The sequence below is a fragment of the Peromyscus maniculatus genome, chromosome 1 (assembly GCF_049852395.1).
Source record: "Peromyscus maniculatus bairdii isolate BWxNUB_F1_BW_parent chromosome 1, HU_Pman_BW_mat_3.1, whole genome shotgun sequence".
In the NCBI taxonomy this organism is placed as follows: domain Eukaryota; kingdom Metazoa; phylum Chordata; class Mammalia; order Rodentia; family Cricetidae; genus Peromyscus; species Peromyscus maniculatus.
Genome location: NC_134852.1, coordinates 6,409,119 through 6,428,668, shown reverse-complemented (window position 1 = coordinate 6,428,668; position 19,550 = coordinate 6,409,119). Strand labels below are relative to the sequence as shown.

The window sequence follows — 19,550 nt, the reverse complement described above, 5'->3', positions numbered from 1 at the left end:
CATCTAACCAGTTTGTCTGACTTTCACCATTCATCATCCTTGTCATGTGTACATGCACTCCCCTCTCCTCTATGACTCTAGTGCTTCTCTTTAACTACAACAACTTCATAGTCAACTCTGGTGTTAAAGCTTTCTGCCTGAGACAGGAAAAATCAATGTAAAAACTATAATCTGAATATTTCTCTGTGTGACTCTGGGGTCAAGACAGCTCACCTATTTCAGGAAAGAAGCTGACCCCTCACTCTCCCTTCATGGAGGCATGAATGTGAGACTTCCCTTTAGCCCCAGTAAACAGAACCATCTTATCTACTGACTGGCACAATAGATGGTAATGAGGACATGAGCTTGGAATCAGGGCTGGGGACGGACATGCCTGCACCTGATCTGCTTTGATGCCTTGTCTATAACTGTTAGAATATTTAAAGGGTGTACTAATACGACCATGTGTCTTACTCAAGAAGAAGCACTGTGTGCTTGCTAAGTTTGCAACATTGTAATGATGTATTAAGGACATATGCAAATTTCACCTTTGGGGAGATACTTAAGGGAGACATCAGGTTTGTTTGCCATTACTCCTGTCTATCCTGAGTAGGAGGAAGGCAGAGAAGGCAAACACTAATGGGGTTGTGGAAACATCCGTGTAAGCCCCGAGTCAACTGTCCACTGCACTGGGGATATAAGAGGCTGGTGCCTGAGAAAGGCAGTTCCCCTTCCTGTGGGTTCGAAGGACAATCATGTAATGAGGACTGCCCTGCCTCCAAAGACCACACCCTGTTTCCTGTTCCTTCAAACAGGCTTGGTAGTTCCGCTCCTAATTTTGCACTCCTACAGCCTCTAGGAAGAGATACCATGACCTTCTTCTTCACAACACTGCTCTGTTTGGGTGAGATGGGGCCGCGATCTGTTGTCTAGAAATGATCCCGATCCACAGACAAGCATCAGAAAACCCTAGGGTCTCAAAAGGCTCTGCTAAGGGGAGGACGGGCCCTAGCTTCAGGGACAAACCTCTCACACTGAATTCTCTTCCAGAACTGACTGTGGGCCTCAGGAATGCAGTGCTGGCAGGTGAGTATCCGAAGCTTCCTCTGCTGCCCTTCTCTTCATACCCAGCCGTGGCTGGAAAGCAAGGATGGAAAACAATGTCTGTGTGCTCATCGTGATTTGGGCTGCAGTGAGGTTGAGACTTGGAATCTGAGGAAGGGTGCCCTGGGTTCCAGATGCTTAGTTACTTGCAGTGACCCTCGCTAAACCTATCCTGAGAGCTCAAACAGCCTCTGTAGTCCCCAAGTGGAGTAAGGTGATGATCTTCTGTGAGGTGAACACAGAAGCCAAAAAGCATGATGTCTACAAAGACAGAGGCCCAAATCCAATGTGCGAACAGATTGTACTGGAGTTTGGTAACAAGGCTGAAGTCTTCATCCCAAAAATTGAGCAGCACCATGCAGGGTGATATTGCTGTCACTATCAGATACTGTGTTGGAGCGTCAGAGGACAGTGACCCACTAGAGCTGCCGCTGACAAGTAAGAGGACACACAGGTTTCCCAGCCTCATTTGGACTGTCAAGAAGTAGGTTTGCTCTCAGGATTTCCGCTCCCCTGGCAGCCCTTGAGGATATAATATCTGAGAACACATACCTTATCCCTTCTTCTCTCTCAGGAGCCTACAGTAAACCCAGACTGTCAGCACAACCAAGTCCTGTGTTGGCCCCAGGTGGCAATGTCACCCTCCAGTGTGTCTCAAAGCAGCAATATGACAGGTTTGTTCTGATTAAGGAAGGACCACAGAAGCTCTCCTGGATCATGGACTCACAGTATAACCAATCTTCTGGGCAGTTTGAAGCCCTGTTTTCTCTGGGCTTTTTGACTCCCAACCAGCTTTGGACATTCCGATGCTACGGCAATTACAGGAACAAACCACAGGTGTGGTCAGAACCTAGTGAGCCCCTGGAACTGCTGTTCTCAGGTGAGGGACCCCTGCCTGTCCCTAAAATGATGTTGGACTTGATATAGGTGCACATGGAGGACTGAGTGTGTGGTGTGTGTGAGAAGCCAGTTCTCTTTAGGCCATTGCTAGAGAGTCCGGAAGACAGTGGGACCCAAGAGACAGAATCCAAAGCAGACAGTGAGGAAGTGATGCAGGAGGTCCAGGACAGAAGTGAGTCTACAGTGGGTTGTCTGCTATTCTGAATCACCTTAAGTGTGGTCTATTCTGCATCACTTTCAAACACACCCACTTCCTTAGCTGCTACCTTTTCCAGGGCCTCTCAATAGATCTTCCATCAAGGCTGAACCAGGCTCTGTGATCACCTCAGGAAGTCCCATGACCATCTGGTGTCAGGGGAACCTGGATGCAGAAATACCTGCTCTTTATAAAGTGGGAAGCCACAAGACCTGGGGCACACAAACCACAGAGTACCTTGGGAAGACATCCAAATTCCCATCCCTTCTGTGATACAGGAACATGCTTAGCAATGTCACAGATACAGTTTCACCTCAACAGGCTGGTCAGATCACAGTGACATCCTAGAGATGGCTGTGACAAGTGAGGGGACAATCAAGGTCTCAGCCCCAAGCTCTGCTCTCAGGAGTAATCCCCTCCCACAGTCTAGCCCTGGAGAACACTGGCTGAGTGAGTTCATGTAACAGTCTGCCTCCTCTCCTAGGAATCTACCACAATAAACCCAGCCTGACAGCCCTGCCCAGCCCTGTGGTGACCTCAGGAGGGAACATGACTCTCAAGTGTGTCTCCTGGGAGGGATATGACAAGTTCATTCTCACCAAGGAAGGTCAGAAGTTCCTCAGCTCCATGAACTCACAGTATATACACCATATTATGCAGTACCAAGCCTTTTTCTCTATAGATCATGTGACCCCACACCACACAGGAACATTCAGATGTTATGGTTACTACAAGAATACCCCACATTTGTGGTCTGTACCCAGTGATCCCCTGGAAATACACGTCTCAGGTGAGTTAGCACCATCACTGAATAATCTCTTTTTGAGCTATAAGACCCATGCTACTGCCCTGCCCTTTTGGGGAGTGCCCTGTAGAGAGTAACTAACAGGAGAGTGTGTTTTTTTAGCCAGAGCCCAACAGCTACATAAAAGCCATAATATGTGCAAGGCAACATGGCATGGGATACATTTTTGGTAAAATCTAGTTGCACAATTCCTAGCCCATCATTTTCCCATTGGGGCTAAAACTCCAAATCCTTCCCCATCAAGGCCATATGCTGGAACCTGGGAAAACCCTGACCTTACAGTTTGGCTCTGGCATCAACTATGAAAGAGTTGATCTGTAAAAACTGGGTGAACTAACCTCAGCCAACACTGTGGCCAGCAAATACGGGTTGTTTCCCTTTGGCTGACTTCACCCTTGGCTTTTTGAGCCACTCCCCTGGGCGCCAATGAGAGGTTATGGGGCACACAGCCTCTCTGCTGAGCAGTCCGTCTACTGAGTTCCTGGATATCATGATCACAGGTGAGAGTCTGAGCAGATTCAATTAGGTTCGTAGCCTCTGCAGAGGCCCTGATGGGGGATTCCATAAGCTGATGACTGGGAAGAGGAATGGGGGTCATAGACAGGAGGTGATGCAAAGATACAGTTGATGCACAGAAGATGCTTAAGTCAGAGAATAAAGACAGAGTCCAGGTCCTCAGAGTCAGGCCCCATGGAGGTCTCAGCACAGAACACTGGACTTACCCCTACTCCTATTCTCTTCCCTTTAGGACAGGCCTCTGTCACATGATCTCTCTCAGTGTAGCCACACCACACATTGCCTACACAGGAAGAGACAGCCCTACTGCATTAATCATAGACCATTCTAGACCCTCCTTCTATATTAAGTAGGGACACATGACCATTCTCATCTACATATGATCTAAAACCATAACTCAGTCCTACCAGACAGAATTTGCCAAGAGTACCTAGACATACCACATGACTAATCACACTTAGACTAAACCAACATCCAGTGAGTCAATCAAAACCTAGAATTCAGTGAAGCCTGCAACCTTGTTCTTCAGGATGACATACAGGAGCAGAATATGCATTGATTCAGAATTCTCTTGGAAGAGGATAAATAAGAGGATTTCATCCTGCCCTGGGTGTGTCCATCTGAACAAGAGAGGATGTGGGGTTAAGACCTCCAGTGACCCTCCACTGCTGAACTTCCAGACTTCTGAGGTCATAGGAGAGCTGATCCAGGCTTGTCACTCTATGGCCTGTACTGCTTGCCTCAATTACTGTTATTTGTAAAGATGACAAGGATTGGGGCAGATAGAACCATCTTGGGACCTATGCTTAGTGAGAGGATTCCAAACTACTAGGGAACTGTATAGATAAATTCTCAGTGCTTTGTACTCTGTTCCATGGCACATGCACACACACACACACACACACACACACACACACACACACACACACATACACACACACACACACACACACACACACCCCTTTCAAATGTTTACTGAGGGCTAGAATTGTACAACACTTTGCATGACATCTTAATCAAGCATTCCCCACTTCAGTTGTGAGTAACTTTCCGCTGTGCCCCCTTGGCATGTGTCTTCTTGGTTCAAGTCCACCAAGGTTTCTTGAGCACAATTCCACAACACTGGGCATCTAAATCTGCAGAGTCCCTACTGAGATCACCAGAAATGCCATAGCCAGAATAGTGCCTTGTGGTTGTTGTTCAGTGCAGGGACTGCATGACCAAAGATCATCAACTGGACAATGCCTTGTCAATTTGTTCTGCTCCGAATTTTCTGTTTTCAATTGTGTATCATTGGTGTCTCTTTTAGCCCAGTCAAGCTGAAGATTCTAATAAGAATACAAGAGGGAGCCTGATAGAGACAGAGAAAGGTTCACCCCAGAACTTCATGAGTATATATGATGATAATGATGGTCATTTACAGGAATGGAGACTGTGCAACACTTAGGGAACACTCAGGGCTCTCAAGCACTTTCTGCATTCTACTCCTCTTACTCTGTGCTCAGGATCAGCTAAGACACTCAGTCCTTTACACAACATGATGAAAATCAAGGCAGGCGAATATGGATAACTGAAAACAATGACACCGGACACAGAGGGTCCAAGTTCTGTCCTGGGAAGGCATGTGCCTGAGTGGACAGCCAGTTATCATGGGAGAAACTTTGCTCTGCCCTAACCTCTGTGACTTCTTTGTCCACAAACACAGCCTCAGAGACACAGGATCAAACAGTTGAGAATCTCATTAGAATGGGGATGGCCGGCTTGATCCTCATAGTCCTTGGAATTCTGATGTGTGAGGCTTGGAACAGCCAGAGGCGGTCCCACAATGCATCTGGGGCCTACTCAGAAGAGGCAGATGCACAACTTTGAAGGTAAAAGGATATGGGAAATAAATAAGTTATTTCCAAAATTTTCTGTAAGAAAATTCAGTCCTTATGTTGAAGATATGTTCTGAGAGAATGTCTAGGGAGCAGATGTGTTTTGGGCATAGAACAAGGTTGAGTGATGTGATGAGATCCTACCTCAGAAATGAAGTTCTGACCCTCCACTTATTGTGGACTGTACTGACTGACGAAACTCTCTGAATATACAATGTAAGGGGACCTACTGTCTTGACTGCCTGGCTAGATTCCTTTTTTCTGTACATATTTTCTTTCCTTCCCTATCTTGTGACATTTTCCTTTATTATCAGTTACCACATTCTCCTGGCAGGAGTCTCTGTCTGTTGGACTAGATAAAAAAGAAAAGAAAAAAATAAGTAAATCAAAGTCCATAATGAAAAATCACTGTGTGCCTATAATGCCCCAAACCTTCTCCATGCCCCTTCAACCCAACTCTTCAGTCTTCAGTACATATTCCTCACAGTTCTTCCCTTGAAATACGGAGCCAATTTTGTAATTCTGGTAGGATATGAACTATTTGGCAAGATACTGTGGGGCACGACTTAGAAAGTTTTATTTCCTTAACCAAATGTCTTGATTTATGGCCTTCACTGACACTTACAAAAAAAAGCAATGTAGCATAACAGGCATGGAGGTGGAAATGACACATGAAATTGATGCATTGTTTGTTTCAAATTCCAGTGTCAATTCCTCACATGTGCAAAAGAAATTGGCACACAGCTCAGTCATCCACGAATCCCTTTGCTTATACAGTAACACAGAATCTTTATACACACTATCTGGTTATGCTCAAACAATGGTAGTCTTTCTTTCCCTTTTTTGTCAATATGAGAAATGATCATTTACCTAGTTCTGTTACTGTGTTACTTAATACTTCAAGTGTAAGATGGACAATGTGTGCAAAGAGGGAATACGGTTGGGTTCCTCAGTCATTAATGTCAAACTTCAGCTTTCTCACCATTTTGTCTGATGGTAACTTTGTTCTTCCTAGTACAGGATATTGTTCTGACTCAGGGGTTCTCTGTTCCTAATTTACTGTGAGTGTTCATGATTAATGACTGTAGGACACTGCCAAATGCTGTCTCTATCAAGAACTGTGCCTTTAGAATGTATATTTTAAGTTTTTACCTTGTTACTACCATCAATGACACATAATTTTGAATGTTAAATGTCATTTACATAAGTGTAAATTCTAGTTTTGTGAAATTTAAATCCTCTTACAACATTTTAGAATAAATTTGTATGAGTAACAGCAGAATATTATCTGATGGTTGTACATCTAGTCAGTTTCTCATGATGTTGATGTCACAGAAAAATATGAATATGTTGTCACATATTATAGGATCTTCAGGAATCATCTTTATATGGTGCAAAAATGATGATTTTTGAAGACTTTGAACCTGTGTTTATGTAGTTATAAGTTTTCTCCAGTCCCACCTATCCCCTTGGTCCTGCAGCTGCTTGTAAAACAATCACTCATAGGCTTAATATTAATTATCAACTGTATGGTTTATGGCAGGTCTCTTGCTAGCTAGCTCTTACACCTAAATTAACCCATAACTCTTATCTATGTTTAGCCACGTGGCTTGGTACCTTTGCTCAGTTCTGCCTTGTCATCTTGCTTCCTTTGTCTCTGGCTGGCGAGTCCTTACTCTGCCCTTCCTCTTCCTAGCCTTCTCCTAGTCTGCTTGCCCCACCTATACTTCCTGCCTGGCTACTGGCCAATCAGCACATTATTGAAGCAGTGTACAAGATCATTATCCCACAGCAGTGTTTATGAGAGGCATTTGTCAATACATAGTTTTATCTAATGTCTTTGTCTTGACTTAGTGTTAGCTGATGCTGGCCTCAAAGCATGACTTAAGTGACATTTTCCATTCTTTGCACCTTACTGACAAGCTATGTGAGTAGACCATAATTTCTTCCTATAGGCCAATCTGATGGATGCAATTTCTCAGTAGAGGTTCCTTCATTCATAAGTGAGTTTAGTCTATGTCAAAAAAAAAAAAAGGATTGAGACATGATCTGCAGTGTCCTATCAGAAACTGTTGTCTAGAGATAAGATTAACTGGAGGATCAAAAACATTGAGGAGGTTTACATACAGAGGTAGGAGTAGAAAGTACTGCCTCTTACAGAAATAAAAAAGTTGAGGAGTAAGAAAATTACTGGCCAGTAAATAAAGTGAGTAACACAGAACTTATAGAACTCTCCCTAAATTTCTGTGGTACTGTCTATGATGACCATGTTTGAACTGCGTAGTAAAGAGGAATCCTCACTTTCTTCATTCTTCCCTTTTCATTCTGATATTAACTCAAAAGAGCCCTTGCCTTAGCTGTTTCTGTCGCTGTCCCCTGAGCATCAGCACAATCCAAGGTCAGTGAAGACAAAATACATCTATCTATACTGTTAATTCATCCACATCCTGCAGTACTCTAGGCTTCTGGTTCACTTGATCCCAATTCCTTTAGACTCTACAGATGGTTTTCTAACATTCTTCTCTGGTCCCTATCCTCATCCATGTTAAATTCTTCCTCCAACAACATCACCAAGAATCCCTTCCTGATGTTCACAGTTTGGAGAGATAGCCTCTCCTACAGGAAACTGACACCTTACTACATGACATACCCATACTTACTACATGGCATACATGGCCTCTACCAAACAATCATGTATACACATACACAAATACACACACATACACATAAACAGAGAGACAGAGACAGAGACAGAGAGAGAGAGAGAGAGAGAGAGAGAGAGAGAGAGAGAGAGGAAGGAAGGAAGGAAGGAAGGAAGGAAGGAAGGAAGGAAGGAAGGGAAAGAAATAGATTCAGAGAGACAGAAAGATAAACAGAGAGAGAGAAAGAAAGAGCAGTAATGATATCACACTTCAAAGTAATAAAATATCTGTGCCTCTCACACTTACTTTCCAAGGACAATTAGAGACTAGAATACACCACACATATGGGCAGAGAAGTATGCTTACCTTGACCTATTCAACTGTATATATATATATATATATATATATATATATATATATATATATATACATATATATATATTCATGAATTCAGTTCCATGTTAGAGGAACATGCTAGAAACCCACATAAACAACTTAGTACAGTAGAAGACATATTGTTTAGGTTCAGATTACTACTGGAGGTTTATCAGAGTTTAATACCACTAGATTCCTTCAACTATTATCCTTCCCTAACAGTGGTTTCCTTAGAGCAGCAACTAAGTCAGATATTTCTTTACCTAGTGATATCTCTTTAATTGGAGATTAAAAAAAAACATTGCAAAAGAATAAGGTGGAGCCACAGAACTCTGTGAGAGTTTCAATTCTTCAAATAGCTGATGGTCATCCTTGATGAGTAAGCAATCCTTAGTGTATTCTACCCTTTGTTCTGGCCTGGATCTTGCCCATCCTTAATGCAGCCTCAACCCTAGATTCACTTGATTTCTATTGACAGAGAGATTTAAATTCCCCTTCCATGTAGCTCCCTGAAGTGCAGAAAGCTGAAGTTGATTAACTGAAGTTGAATTTGTACCTTTTCAAATGTCTTAATTCCCTGCAAGAAACCATTTGATGTCATGAGTCACTTTTTGTTCTGAGATTACATGGATGTGACAAGGGCATATTTGTTATTGATGAATGAATGCGAATTTAAGGAAAGAGAAATGCTTGCATGGAAAAGAGGTCTAGGAGAAAGGACTTGTCTCCACATAAACTGTAATTAGTTGATTAGTTTGTCTTTCCTGCTTTGCAAGCCCTGGGCAGCATCAACCTGCATCTTCATCAAAGTGTCTCCAAGGCCAGGAAGGTGATCAGTTATGATAAGGAACCAAGTGCTATACAAATGGACAAGATGAGGAAAAGAAGGAATCCATGCAGAGGTTCTTAGACAGTGGAGCAACCCTCACTCAAACCTGCTGAGAATCAACCGCATGAGGAATACAGAAGTACTATCTGCAGCTATTTCTGGATATAGAGAAATGAGACAGAGAATGTCATGTGCTGAGACCCTGTTATTGTCTTTGCTGTCAGTAGAGAGCCTGGTGCTGGTACAGGCAGAAGGCAAGCTAAATAAGAATTTGTCACCTGGAGAAGAGGTTTGCCCCACGAGAAGGAACAGCCACATGAAAAAGATCAATGGAGAGGACATCAAGGCATGGTGAACATTGGGGCAGTGCCCATGGATGAATTACAAATGTTCTTATGCTCAGGGTTAATGTGAAAGAAGAGCAGATGGGCCATTTAGCAACAGGACCTGGAGATACATCAGCACAACTCTTCCCTTATGCTGAGAGACACTGAGCTGCACCCCCTCACATACACAGGGATCTTTATGTCTCCTCAAATGAGGGAAGGAGACTCTCAGGTCAGCAAAGGTTCTGATTATGAGAGCATCTGGAGTTGTTGCCTTTACCTCCATCTGCTTCCGAATTAAGCCAGAGTGACTGAGCACTGAGGTCCTGCCCTCAGAACACCTTACTTTGAAAAATCAGCAGAATTTAGATTTGTTACAAAAGGGCATGTTAATTCCATCTGCTGAAAATGTCTGAAAATAAACTCTCAATGTTGGATATAGGTTTCCTCAGATATGTCCAGTTTACATGAGTTTGTACCAAGCTCTAGTTTTAATGGGGAATTCAAAGGGATTCAAGGATCCAGTATATGTTATCCACAAATAAATCCAAAGCACAGTCCTCTGATGACAGCCACCATTCACTCACTGACCCCACATTCACTGTGAGCATCCAGGTTTTCAGGTATGGGTGGAGAATGTTACCAATGTGAACAGATCCTCATCTCATTCTGCATACAGTAAGAACATCTCAGAACTCATGCAGGATAAAAAAGAAGATGTCTGGAATAACATGGAAGAAGATGCTGATCATTTCAATTAAGATGCTGAGTATGGTCTGTGATATTGATCCTGATCAGGAATCCAACATCGAGGACAACACAGATTGCCTTTACACTGTGTACTTCATCTTGTAGATGTAAGCATAGAATAGATCTTGCGAAGCAACCTACAGAGTTGGAAGTCATGTGTTGCTTAACATTAGCTTGTCATAGGTAATTGACTGGATTGATGAATAAATTCCATGAGCACAGTTGGAAGAAAAACTTCAGTGTTTGCAGAAATAGAAAATAATAAAGTAATAACATAAACATGGGTCTTACTCAATGCTAGGAAGAAGCACTATGTGTTTGCTAAATTTGTATCATATAATAATTTATCAAGGACATGCACACATTTCATCTTCTATTCCCTTGGGTGCTGAGAGAATACATTTATCTTGAACTCCAAGGGGAAATTGAGGCCCAGTATCACTAGGAAAAGCTACTTTGGGAAGAATACCTGTGACTTAGGAGAACCAACACTGATGGAAAGTCTTGGATCTAACTTATGTTGTCAAGTTAATATGACTTCTTCAAATATTTAGCATTAACAAATGAAACAGTGAGATTTTGCCAGACATATTCATATTGAAGTCTCTCCTACTCAACAAGAGTTTTTCAGAGTTAGCTTACAATGAGGCATTAGTATCCTCATGTTAAAATTAGAAAATGTCAAGAGAATACATAAAATCAAGGTGTGATGGCCCATCTTAGCTGATGACATTAGTGGGTCTGGAACCCAACAAGTGACAAACTACTAGCCACACATGTGAGTGATTTTCTTGACCAGATTTTTAAACTTTGAAAATCTACTAAGAAAAAAATCTGAAATTTAAATATGGTTAGGGAACATCTAGGACCCAGGATTATGCTTCTTGACAGGCAAATTCCAAAACCCATCATCTGGGCTGAGTCTGATTCTATGGTACCCTTGATAGAAGCTACGACCTATGGTAGCAGAGCACTCTGCAGGCTCGCAGCCATCCACATTACAGAGAAGGGGATTCAATAGTTTGGGCAACACCAGCTAAACACCATCTCAGAAACAAAAACAACTTTAACATCCCTGTTAAGTTTAACCCTTAAATTTTTGAATTGAAGATTCAGTTGAAGATCTTTTAGCATAAAAATAAAGCATTCAACCAATGGTTCTCAAACTTCATAATGCTGTGATCCTTTAACACATGTTTTGGTGACCCCAAACCATAAAATTATTTTCATTGTTACTTCATAACTGTAATTTTGCTACAGCTATGAATTTTGATGTAAATATCTGTTATGCAGATGGTCTTAGGTGACCCCTGTGAAAGGGTCTTTTGACACTGCCCAAGAGGTCATGACCCATATGTTGGAGACCACTGGTTTTAAACATACATGCAGTTCACAGAGAAAGTGGGAACTTTAATTTTTCATACTATCATAGTGAACAATTACAGTATATCACAATTTCTTGTGTGACTCAGTTTATCCAAATAGGTAAAGCTTAAGAAAGTTTATGAAGACAAAGAAGCTGTACCTATATCTTCATGCCAGTTACTGTTAACCTGAGTAGATCCTAGGAGTTTTTTAATACTATTTTAAAAACATATGTTGTTTCTTATTTAAAATTTCTGATAATCTTGTTTTGAACAGTTAGCAAAGACATATATAGTTAGACATAAATCTCCAAATCGGTTTTTATTAACCTGAGTATACCTTTATAACCATAGGAATTCATCATCATACAAAATTCTGCCCTAATCCAAAATACTCTGGACACCTGCTGTTGCCTTCTTAGTCTAAATGAGATACAATACTAAACCAAGGGCTCAGTGGGACTAATCTTTAAGATTATTGCCATAATTGGTTTATATCACATGGTTATCATTAAAAAGATGATCATGATGTTACATGACTTGTACCCTTTTTAACCTTAATAGAGATGGCTACCACACACTTGTTTGCTTCCATCTTGATGAGGTCATCAGCTAAGGTGGAGGTGAGCCACACCGTTGCTATCTAAAAAAAAAAATCTATTTTCCTAGATCTAATTTTATAAACAAGAGTTGGATCACATATAGCATGCTGTAGCAAATTAAGATTACCTATGTATATGATTTTTGATGATCAACCTTGTGTTACAAGTTTTAAGCTAACTTTTTGTTACAGGTTTTTTGAAGATAAATTATGTTGCTTTATTCATTTTCAGACCCAGAAAGACCATAAACAAAGTTGACTAAAGGCCTACCTAGATCCAGGACCATCCATTTATCAGAATCTGACCTGTTTCCTATATCTTTGGTGTGAATTCTCACAGGTTTGAGATTCAGAGAGCAGGGCCTGCATCAGGTGATAGTTTGAAGAACTACATTAAAAAAAATAATCACATCTAGTACCCAGCATCCTGTGTGATACGTTGACAGTATTCCGCAAATCCAGATAGTTCTGAAACTGACTGCGTTCTTATCAAGATCATTGTCATAATTATTGCCAATGTTTTTATCAAACAATTGAAATTCTACAAAGAAAATATCATATCATAATTGCTCACTCTATTTCAGATATATCAGGTCCCTGAACTTGTATTGCAGCACTAAGAATATAGTTCCTGTCCCTGTTCCCCCTTTGCCTGGCTAGTTCCCATGCCCTCCCCACTCTGATTGAAAGTCTTCTTCCTAGAAATGAGTCCTCGTTGGTCCTGAAGATTGGAGTTGAGACCTAGAAACATGTTTTTCTCCTCTGCTTTGTTCTTCTTTTCCGGTTGCTGTGACCAAAGATTTGACAACAATTGTTACAGGTTTCTAACCGTACACAATGAACTTACAAATCGTGAAATCCTATTAAGCAGTTTTTGAAAGCAAAGAGCAACAAAATCCTAGGGATAAAAGATTTTAAAGAGTGGAAAGTGGAAAATGCTTAGGGATAAGACACTTTGGGGACTGTAGAGCTGAGAAAGCTTAAAAATAAAAGATTTGGGGGTCATTTGTGTGGTGGATGAAGTTGTTACAGTTTGGGAGAATTTGAAAATCAAGTTTGCCATCTTCTGCCACTGCTTGAGCTGTTCTGAGGCCAAGACATTTGTAGGAACACATGAAGGCTTTCAGAAAATCTCTGAGTAGTTTAGGAGGAAACTGAGTCAATGGAAAAAGGAGAACGAGTCACAAAATATCTCTGCCAGAATGTTGTAGCCTGCTGGCTTTCCTAGTAGCTGTACCCAGCAGGATTGCATAAGAGGTTGATTGGACCACGGGCCTGGGTACCAGGTGACTGTAACTAGCAAGGGAGGGTTTTTTTTTTTTTTGTTCCACCCCTTGGCATTGTTATAAATAGAACTTTGGAAAAAAAGTTCTGGGCCAATGGATAGGAATCCAGGACCACCGAGTCTATTCTGTGTTTTCTCTCTGTTTCTCTCCTCTCTATTTCTAACTTAAGTCTCTTATCCCTCATTCCTCAAGAGTTCCTGGGGTAAATAAGTGTGGGCACTGGTCCCCCACACCAGAGTGAGGGTTCTTATAAGCTCCAAGAATGATCTGAGTGATAGAGAACGGAGTTATTGTGAAAAGTAAGAGTTGAAAATAGGAACTCAACAAGAGGGAGGATTTCAATATTGTAGAGTCCAAGGAAGACATAGCCAATAGAGGGAGAAGGGGAATGTCTTAATAGCAGAGAGATGTCCAGGAGTGTGTGGTAGGCTCCAAGAGAGACAAAGACATTAAGTAGGTGAGGAGATACAAAAGGCTGGGGTATTTAAGTGTGGGCCGTTGACAGGCTTTTGCTTCTAGCTGCTGTGGTGATTCTGGTTGGTTCCTGGCATCCCTGAATGAGATCATATATGGATTATATACCAGGGATGCCTCCTATTCTCCTGCATGTCTTGTATTGCTTTCATGGTCATGGAGATGGGATCTCTAAGAGGTTTAGTTTAGTAAAGGACAACAGCTTGCATACCTGGGTCACGTATCAGCTATCTGAAAAAATGTTTATGGACTCTGATGAGACAGCATGTTAGAGAAAAGGCTGTCTTAACTATGTCTACATTATCTTCAATGTAATCAAAAGAGCTTAAACAAAAGATGGAAATGTAGTAGAAATCTAGTAGAATTAGAATCATTGTATATAGGGTAAACGTTGGAATGGAATAGTTGTTTTTCACTGTATTTAAGATAAACTTCAGAATGAATAGCTGTTTTCTAGAAGTGATTTGATCATGAGTAAATCATTGTGGAAAACAGCAATTGCTGTCTGTGATTTATAGAGTTGTTTCTCTGAAGCAGCTTTACAGATTTTGCATGACTTTGGTCAGAAGACTATCCTGGCAAACCTGAATATCTTGAATTATTGTGTACTGCAAACAGTACACAATAAAAACTAGAGTAGCAAGGCTATGATGCTTTCCTTGAGAAAAATATACAGATTACAACAGGGACTTTGGTATGTGAAACTTGTTTTACTCCCCCAAAAAACTTTTGTGTAATAATTAATGAATAAGGTTTGCACGGCTGTTCAAGGTTCAGTCCATAAGAGGCTGCCCACTGCCGTCAGCCTAAAATTCACCTTGGAGTGACCTTCCTTCTTTGATCATCCATACAACACAGAACATCTGACAATAAATAAGTGTAACTTAAATGGTATCAAGTAAAGACAACAAAAAAAGAACACACCAGGAAGCATGTGAACATTTGTAACCCAACACTTGGGACCACGAGAAAGAGGTATGTAAATTTCAATCCATCTAGATATGCACAACAAGACGCTTCTCAGAAAACTATAAAATATTGAAGAAAGAAGGATCTCAAGTGAAAACAAAATTTAAAACTGGAAAATAAAAAACGGAAATAAGGACAAAGAAAACCTGGACTACACAACATTTTTTTTTTCTGTGACTGGTTCTTATTTTCCCTGATGTTAAAATCCTTCAAATACTGTCAGATCCATCTGACCAAGGATTTGTCAGAAATCTTCCCTTCATCCTCATATCTTCCTCAGTGCAGTTGAGATAATAGAATAAAAACAAGAACTATCTATGGCACATCCAGTAGGAAAGACTATCACTTTTCTTAGAGCTGTCTCCTTGATTACAATTTAAATGCATGATGACTTCTTTCCAGAACCTTAGAAAATCATTTCATAAAACACCCAGGAATTTTCTCAAGAAAAGTAATTCATGGCATTATTAGCTTAAGCACAATGTAGATTGTCAAAAACTTTCCTGTTACTCAATATTTTGGGAAATAAAGTATGATTACCTTGGATAGTGGGCTCTAATGAAGTTTCCATTCATTTCCTGCATGCTTGCAGAGAGATCTCAGGCTTTATTTTTAACAATTCACCCAGCATTTGTAGAAGAAAAGGATCACACCCTACTGTGGAATGTCTGCCCTCAGGTAGGAATCAGCCTCAGGGTGGGTTCCTGCCACTGTGTCCAGGCAGGACTTTGCAGGGCAGTTAGAGACATTCATTCCCTGGACTACCCTCATTGTTCCCTACCTCTGAATGAGGAACACAGTTGATGGAAGATAGTACAATCCTAGTTGGTCTCACACACCCAAAAGAAAAAATTACTTCATTATCTGTGTTATTTCACCTTTATTCTAGTCGATGATAGTTTGTTCAGTTTTATTCTCCTGTCAGTAGTTTATATTTTCAACGTTATTATTATATTGTTTTAGTGTAGAAAAATCTGGACTTATCGTGTGACCAAATCAGGAGCAATATACCTCACAGGTTAAGGTTTCTGTTTGCAGTTAAGACAATTAAAAATAAGTTCAGCACATAAGGGTCTGGGTGTTTGGTCATGTACTTAGGCTTGAGGAACATGTCAGAGTGCACACTTCTGATGAAATGGGGATCTCCCTTCCCATAGCTACCAACTGCCAGTAGCTCTTTAGCTTGATATGGGGCCTCGGAATCCAATCTGCATCCTCCTCCGCAATATCCCATGAGCCTTGGATTGGGACTTTATATAACTGTCCCATCTACAGCCCAGTCGTTACAATTGCTTATTGTCAGCACTTGGAACAGTAACACATCTCTCCATTAATTAACTTCCAGCTGCAATGAGAAGCTTCTGTCACCAAGGGTGGGAGAAGCATAAGCCTAAGGATAAAAAAACCAATATTTAAGGCACTTGACAACATGACCATTGAGTGAAACCAAGTCAAAAGTTCTCTTCCAGTGCCTATGGCCTCCTCAGCCATGGGTTTGACCCAGTTCACAGTACTATGAATGGACTCTTCCCTATGAAGCAGGTCTCAAATCCAACCAAGAGAGCAGTTGGCGATCTCCATTAGCAGTCTTGCTGCCATTGCACAAGTGAGTCCCTCATAGATGAGTTTTTAAGTCAGTAAACACAGTGATGCCATTTCACAACCATTATGACAGGGAGTCCCTCATAGATGAATGTTTAAGTCAATGAACAAAATGATGCCATTTCACAACCATGACAACTGTCTACTTAATGTCCATCTCCCTATTTTTCTCTGACATGCTGTGTGCTGTCAATTCCTGCTGAACATCTCTTCCCTTTCATGGGTCCTTCATGTAGCTTTCCTCTAAGAACTTACCCAGGACTCAGGCCTGATCTGTGAATTTTGTGATTGCCAACACTCCACACTTAGCATTTTAAGGGTTCTGCCTTGCAGAAATAAGTCCTGTGTGACACTTATACTCATATGAGACAGGTGACTAAGGGTGACAATACTTGACTGAATCTTTCTTATACACACATACACGTATGTATGTGCACACATGCACACAGGCAGGAAGCTCAATGCTAACCCTTAAACTGTGGAAATTAGGGTGAAATGCCCCGAGCCCTTCTGCACACAGTGAGGTTGGAAGCATAGATGCCTGTCTTTGCCGGGATTCCTGAACCTACTGCTACCACATGGGAATGAGCTCCCCCTACTGACCTCTAATGAACACAGATCTACTGACTGCTCAGCTCTACTGTGTGAAATGTTTCCTTTCATGGACCTGTTGTTGCTATTTTATGTTCATGACCACAGTGATCTGTAGACGTCATATCTGTTTATGAAGGCTCATGTACAAGTGTTCAGAAAAGACAGACTCTCTTCACAAACAGGCGTTTACATACTTCAACTTCTGAAGCCCCAGATGCAATTTGTACCCCAGGCTGGAAATCTATGATAGCTGAGCCTCTTCATATCCCAGATACCATGACATGATTGACACCACTTGGAAGAATCTCAGATGGGATACTCAAACTGGTATTGTCAGTGAGTGATATGTCAGTGTTAAAGCACCCCTATCTCAGACAGGAGAGTTTTACCCCAGAAAACAGGTAAGTATTGAGGCAATACTGGCTCTGGAGGTTGTTCACATAGACATGGGGGTGGATAATATTCCTGAGGAATAGAAAGAAGGGCAGTCTTGGGGATCACAATGTTAATACCAGTACCAGTATGGTGAAGAGAAGACGTATTTGGAGGAAGGCTTTACTTGGGCTACTGGAGCAGTGGAAGGGGAAATGGGGAGCATTTATGACTGTATTTCATTGTATTTAAACATGATTATTCAAATTGAAAATTTTTTAAAACATTTCTGGAACTAAATGAAAATGAAAATGCAATCTAATAATCTTTAGAAATTCACTTTATGGGCTTGGAAAAACTCAAAATGCTACATGGAATGAAATAATAAAGACCAAGACTGAAACCAGTGAAATATAAAACAACTGAGGTGTGAAAATGGATCAGTGGGTAAAGTACCTTGCATCATACACTGACGATCTGAGTTTGATCCCAAAACAAGTAATGTTGTTAAAGCTTCATTGGCGATTTTTTCCAAATTTTTGTGTATTTCAAATAAAGGCTTTCTGGCAATGGATAAACAGCCCAATCCAGTTTATCAGATGAAAAAATAATTTTAAAAAAATTACTTGATAAGCAGACTAGAAATATTAGGAAGAAAGATCTCTCATATCAATCTAGATTTGATTTGGTGACAACAGATGCCTAGTTGGGGCTCTGAAAGGCCATGATAATTTTAATGACATTATTGGATAAAAAGTAACCAAACCAAGAAATGAGAAAATTAACAAGTATCAATGGGTCCAGGAAGAAGGATCAGTGGATAAAGACACTTGCCAGTATTCTAGCCAACCAGAGTTCAATCCCTCCCACATGGAGGAAGGAGAGAATGGATTTTTCTCAGTTGTTTTCTGACATCCTCCTGCACACACATTCACACACAAATAAATGAATTTCATTTCAAAAAATTAAAGAATAATAAGTGAAGGCAGATATGGTAGCTCAAACCTGTATTCCCAGAAATTGTGAGGATAAGGTAAGAAAACTGTCTGTGTATTGTGGAGAACCTGGGCTACTTAATGGGTTCCATTCCATCTCAAGTTGGACAGTGAGACATTGCTTCAAGTAACGACAACAGAAGGCCAGGTATAGTGGCACACCTACCATCCCAGAGCTGCGGAGGTCAAGCCAACAGGAAGAGAAAGTCAAAATCATCTTCAGCTCTGTAGGGTCAGAGTAAGAGATCTTCACACTATTACTCCATGTCCAATCCTCCAGTCTCATCCCCAGCTCTCTAGCAGTACCCATTCCTCTGTCTGCCTGCACTCCCAGGGGACTAACCTAACAGATCCGATTGGAACATCCTGCTTTCCTCCCTGGCGTGAAGCCCTTCCATTGTCCCCAGACCACAGGCATTCATAAGTGTTGTGTCTCAATACCCAGAACCACATTGTACCCAGAACCATCAGTTCAGGACCCACAGGACCCCAGAAGATTGTCCTACCAGGTAAATCTTACAGACACCAAACTCTTTTGAGAATAAGAAAGTAAAGAAACCAAGTAACAAAACATCCAACCAACAAAGGAAAGATCAGATGTCAGCACCAAGAATCATAATCTTCCCAATCTCAGATGCCTAGACTCCACCCTAACAACACGATCAATAACAACCATGGAAATGTATCTCCATTAGAGCACAGCAAATCTACAACAGCCGGCCCTTAACATGTATGGCTACTGTGAGGAGTGATGTTTCCCTGATTTCTTTCTCAGCCCATTTATCATTTGTATATAGGAGGGCTATTGATTTTTTTTTAGTTAATTTTGTATCTGGCCACTTTGATGAAGGTGTTTATCAGCTGTAGGTGTTCCCTGGTGGAATTTTTGTGGTCACTTATGTGTACTATCATATAATATGCCAATAGCAGAAGTTTGGCTTCTTCCTTTCCAATTTGTATCCCCTTGATCTCCCTTTGTTGTCTTATTGCTCTA

General features: G+C 41.1%; 1 protein-coding gene across 3 annotated transcripts; it reads left to right on the top strand.

The window, feature by feature from the left end:
* Positions 1–830: 830 nt before the first annotated feature.
* LOC102909565 (leukocyte immunoglobulin-like receptor subfamily A member 6) lies at positions 831–12,228 on the top strand. Of its 3 annotated transcripts, XM_076568653.1 has the most exons (6): positions 831–883; positions 1,030–1,065; positions 1,658–1,963; positions 2,664–2,969; positions 5,206–5,371; positions 9,171–12,228. In XM_076568653.1, exons 1-5 carry the CDS (start codon positions 850–852, stop codon positions 5,367–5,369), a joined length of 846 nt encoding a protein of 281 aa, XP_076424768.1. In that variant the 5' UTR covers positions 831–849; the 3' UTR covers positions 5,370–5,371; positions 9,171–12,228. The 3 variants fall into 3 exon arrangements, with proteins under 3 accessions (XP_076424768.1, XP_076424763.1, XP_076424767.1); XM_076568648.1 differs by lacking the exon at positions 831–883 and having other exon boundaries at positions 891–1,065; XM_076568652.1 differs by lacking the exons at positions 831–883; positions 9,171–12,228 and having other exon boundaries at positions 891–1,065; positions 5,206–6,642.
* The last annotated feature ends 7,322 nt before the right edge of the window (positions 12,229–19,550 follow it).